The sequence below is a fragment of the Frankliniella occidentalis genome, unplaced genomic scaffold (genome assembly GCF_000697945.3).
Source record: "Frankliniella occidentalis isolate FOCC.00 unplaced genomic scaffold, Focc_3.1 Scaffold3, whole genome shotgun sequence".
NCBI classification, from domain to species: domain Eukaryota; kingdom Metazoa; phylum Arthropoda; class Insecta; order Thysanoptera; family Thripidae; genus Frankliniella; species Frankliniella occidentalis.
In genome coordinates, this window is record NW_026267133.1 from 2,716,496 (window position 1) to 2,720,940 (window position 4,445).

A 4,445-nucleotide genomic window follows, 5' to 3' on the forward strand; every position below is an offset into this window, starting at 1 on the left:
TGACCAAAAAAAGTTGGACAACAAAAAAAAAAAAAAAAAAACAAGCGTGGTGCCATTTCCATGCGCGGCACGTTATCCCTGGTGGCTACGACTCTCTCGACTCTCCCACGTGCACGCGTGCAACCTCGGCATAATTAGTGCGGGCAAAAAAAGCGCATTTAAAACAAACAAATTACGCTTTTTGTTTCATTAATTTTTAAAACGAGTAGAGAAAAAAAAGTGCAAGTAGTTTCCTCTCCTCTCGACTCGGGGGCCTCGGCTCCAGCGGACGCCTGCGAGGTAGGCAACGCGACTTCCCGACCGACTGCGAAGCGCTGCGGGTCTGCCTACCCGCCGGACCGCAGGGGCTCCAGCTGGAGAGCGAGAGGGTCACCACCCCAACGTCAAACCGCGCAGGGTTCGACTCGCGTTAAAATTCGCGCAGTAAAGGGGATATTTCTTCTATAACGATATAGAAAATAATAGAGAAAAACATGGGACTCACCAGTAGAAGGTCAGCCTGTCAGGTTGGGCTCCGCAGGGCACAGCGGGGCTCGCTCAGCTCGGCGGGGGAAGGGAAGCAGGCCATGCTGGGCGGGGCCGCTTCCTAAACATGGCTGTACACTCGCAGAAAACAGTATATAGAGCGACGATTAAGAATGAAAGGCGTTATAATGGGCTCAAAGCGATCTTGCCGACGCTTTCCTAGAAAAAGAACAAGATCAAGGCAAGTAGCAAACCGTCCTAGCTGGAAAAGAAAAAGTTAGAAACCAGCCGTGTGTGCCATGTGCCATCATAGGAAAATCCGTCTCCCCCTAGGGATACCGCTTTTCTTCCCATCTAAATTGTGAACAATACCGCAAAAACGGGTAGGGTAGGCCTATCCATTTAATCTTATTTTTGCTCTGTAGACGGTGAAAAGCGTTTACCCGAGGAGCTCCGAAGCGCCGAGCCGTGCGAGTGAAACTTAACAGGGGCCCCAGAGAATAAAGGAAACCCCACCCGCGACTTCAAAAGGACGAGCGCCTCGGCAGCGGCCACAGTGTGGGTACACTGCTCCAAGAACCAAATGAAACACTCCGACTATATTTGTACATTTCCTGAAAACGTGAGTTAAATCCATGTTTCGTTTTGGACAAATTTGTGCTCAAAAATGCGCGATTTCGTACAAATGAGTGCACAAAAGTATGTTGAGATTAACGCGGAAATTTGCGAAAAACAGTAGATTGCTTAACTTCGTACCAATGAAACGATACAAATCCAGTTAGTGTGAGACCATACTCGCAGAAAGAGACATGCCGCCAAGGAAAGAAACCTCATTTTCAAAGTTAAATCCGCCTGACTGACATGAGCCCGCAACAAATCGACGTATGACAAAACTTTTTGTGGAAAAAGTTTGGTGTGTAAAAGACAACTTTATTTGGGGGGGGGGGTGAAGGTGGATGGTGTACTCACCCGAGCTGTACGAGTCGTTGGAGGACGCCGAGAGGGACCGGCTGCGGTAGCGGCTCGACTTCTTCAGCGCTGCGGCCGACTTGCTCTCCTGCAACCAAAAGGCAGGGCGGGGGGCGTTCATTTCACGTGTGTTGCGCACGTGTGCCATTATACGACTCTCATGTTGTGCAGCACGGTGCAGGACGACGTGTTAGTGCGCACTTCAAAGTCTTTGCCAGTCGCACGCTTGACTGCGGAGACAAGGCCGTCGGGGTGGAGTGGAGTGAAGATGTACAAGAAGGGAACACAAAGCATCGCTATAATTGCTCTACACAAACAAGGGCTATACTTTCGGCATCCTTTGAATGGTGCACTACGGTAAATTGCTGAGGCTGCGCCGTTACGAAGATGTTAAATTCAGCACCTAGTGCCTTTTCCAAGGCACTACAGCATAAGCATACCAAGTAACCAAATAAGCGCACTTTTTCCTTTCTCCACTGCAACCAAACAAAATGTATAGGACGTTATCAAATTTAAGAATTGCGACTCCACGTGCCCAAAAGTTTTAATCATTTTCCAGAATTTTCATATGGGTTCATATGGGTTTATTAAACTGAAAGAAATAAAATGTCCTTGGGACAAGAGACGTGTTTCTGCCGCCTGTTTCCTTCGCCATTGCCGAGCTGAGGCTTCCCCAAGTTCAGGTTGCAGTTCAAGTCAAACGGCCATCTATAGAACCTGATGTACACGACAGCACAGAGCAGTACAACGTCCATGGCGTCAAATTATTTACATCTTATCGACTTTTCTGTTCTGCTTTGAGAGGGAGCCAGCTAGTGCAACTCATATGGGTCCTTTGCTTGGCTCCGCAAAAGGCAGTAAGCTGTCGGGACGAGTATTTGCACAAGAGCCGGCGGGTGGCGCCAAGGGCGGCGGCAGCAGCCCCCCCCCCCCACACACACACACAAACACGGCGGATGAGGAAAATACCCCACGCGAGCGCGTCCAGAGTCTCTGCAGCACGGCGCAGACACCCCGTTTCCCGTTATCTAGCTCGCAGCTCGCAGCGCTTGGGATAGGAGTTCCTTAACCATTTTACTGTCATCTAAGACATTCAGAGTAAGGGTGCGCGTAACAGAGAACTTTGTACTGTTGAAACCAGCTCAATGCCGACGATTGCCGACGAAAATTTGGCCGGCCGCATTGCCCGCAGAGGCCGCAAATAAGTTTGAAAACAAAGACGTCTAGTGCCAAAGAAAATGCAGCGCAGCTAACAGCGGTGAACAAAGCGAGCAGTCAGTGCAAATAGACAAGTAGAAAACACAGCAAATATTACATTGGAAAAGTAAAGGTATAGGAATGAAAACCCTGTTTCAGGGTGTTGATGGCTTCAGTGAGTGCCTTTACAAGGGCACGAAAAAGATTTGCACCCCTGGAAAGGCATGAAAAAGCCCCAAAGGCACCTCACCTAGTCCAACCCTTTGGTTTTTCAGTGCGTAAGAGCCCAAGTAAACACGCCACGCAACGCCTCCAGGAACACCCTCGTACACCTCCATTTCAACAAATCGGGCTCGGGATCCATTCAATGAAACAGCTGCAGCACCACCGCGGTAGCAACAGAAAAGTAGACGGAATAATTCGAATTAATTAGTAAGTTATCCCCCCCCCCCCCCCGGTCGCTGCATTTGCTTTGTGGCTGTGAGGCTGTGGCGGGCTGTATCATCGCTATCATGTCACCTCACCTCGCTCACGGGGCCATAAACAGCTAAACAGCGCAGCGCAGCGCATTGCAACACTTCACGCTATTGGCTCCACCACGCCCCGCCACGCCCCGCCACGCTCCGCCAGTCCTGCGGCTGCCACTGTTTCGTTCATAACGCCGCCGTCGTCCATGTCTCCGCGGGCTGTCCTGACGGTCCTGGCGGTCTCTCTCGCTCCCCAAGCCGTCGGCTGTCCTGACGACCGTCCAGACGGCTGTCCTGGCGGCTGTCCTGACGGTTATCTTGACGGTTTTCCTGGCGGTTTTCCTGACGGCTGTCCTGACGGCTGTCCTGACGGCTGTCCTGACGGCTGTACTCACGGCTGTACTCACGGCTGTACTCACGGCTGTACTCACGGCTGTACTCACGGCTGTACTCACGGCTGTACTCACGGCCTCCCTAGACGTCGTCCGCCGCTGCCCACCACACGAAGAGGTAGGAGAGGTCGGAAAGACCTACACAAGATCGAACCACTGCCCCAAACCAATAATTGGTGTCCGTGCATAGAAAAATTCAGACGGGACTGTTCTTGGCCTTATATTTTATAATTTTCATGTATTAATGTAACAGACAGTCTGCCAGCCCACAGACGCGGTTTTATGGGCGAGGGGCGAAGGGGCGATCCCCCGTCGGCCCAAATCGCCCCCTAGTCAGCTCTTAGGAGGCCGCCCGGTAAATCTGACAAACAAAACCCATGAAAATAGGCAATTCACAGTGGATAGTCCCCTCCGTCGGCCGGACATGCAACCCCGCCGCCTGCTCCAGTGTAAAGGCGCGAGAGGCCCCCGCGGCCGTCACGAGGCACCGCGTACCGCGTGGCGCACCAAAGGGGCCCGTCATCCATTGCCTCCCACTTCCCGTCGCGCCCAGCCAAGCAGCGCGCGGGATCCCGGGAGGCAAACGGGAGAAGATGGTGAAAAAAAAGAAAAACCGATATCAAGGGAAAAAGGGGGGGGGGCTCCTAGAGCATAATAAATAAAAAACCGTCGCGTGCTTACGAAATGCATTGGGCCAGGGCAGGAGTGGCGGCGCTGTCTGCTCCGTCACCGCCACGGCGGAGAAGTGTGTGTTTTCCTTGGACAGCCTCTAGCGACGCGCAGTTGGCGCTGAGACGGCCGACAGCGGGAATCCGGTCCCGTCCCCTTTCAGGTTCCCTTTCAGCCCCCCCCCCCTCCCTCTCTCTCTCTCTCTCTCTCATCCGGTCGCGTGGCTGGTGACAGCAGCGGGCGTGGAGAAGGCCTCGCGATAACCACGCCGTCTGACTGTTCGAAT

The 4,445-nt window shown here is 52.6% G+C and overlaps 2 protein-coding genes across 6 annotated transcripts in view; one reads left to right on the plus strand and one right to left on the minus strand.

The window, feature by feature from the left end:
- Positions 1–4,445, minus strand: part of LOC113211871 (adenosylhomocysteinase-like 1) — an 83,358-nt gene that overhangs the window by 74,346 nt on the left and 4,567 nt on the right. For 2 of the 4 annotated variants that reach the window (XM_052267080.1, XM_052267085.1), the window contains one exon: positions 1,435–1,522. In XM_052267080.1, coding sequence (XP_052123040.1) covers positions 1,435–1,522 — 88 coding nt within the window. Of the gene's footprint in view, positions 1–484; positions 819–1,434; positions 1,523–4,171; positions 4,284–4,445 lie in introns of those variants that run through there. The other 2 variants (XM_052267090.1, XM_052267074.1) reach the window with 2 other exon arrangements.
- The window catches only part of LOC113204664 (galactosylgalactosylxylosylprotein 3-beta-glucuronosyltransferase S), a 14,340-nt gene that overhangs the window by 1,095 nt on the left and 8,800 nt on the right, over positions 1–4,445 (plus strand). Inside the window, exon 1 of one of the 2 annotated variants that reach the window (XM_026419918.2) lies at positions 3,252–3,608. The exons of the other annotated variant lie outside the window; for it this stretch is intronic. The gene's annotated coding sequence lies outside the window, so the exon portion shown is untranslated. Of the gene's footprint in view, positions 1–3,251; positions 3,609–4,445 lie in introns of those variants that run through there. 2 annotated transcript variants of the gene reach the window in all.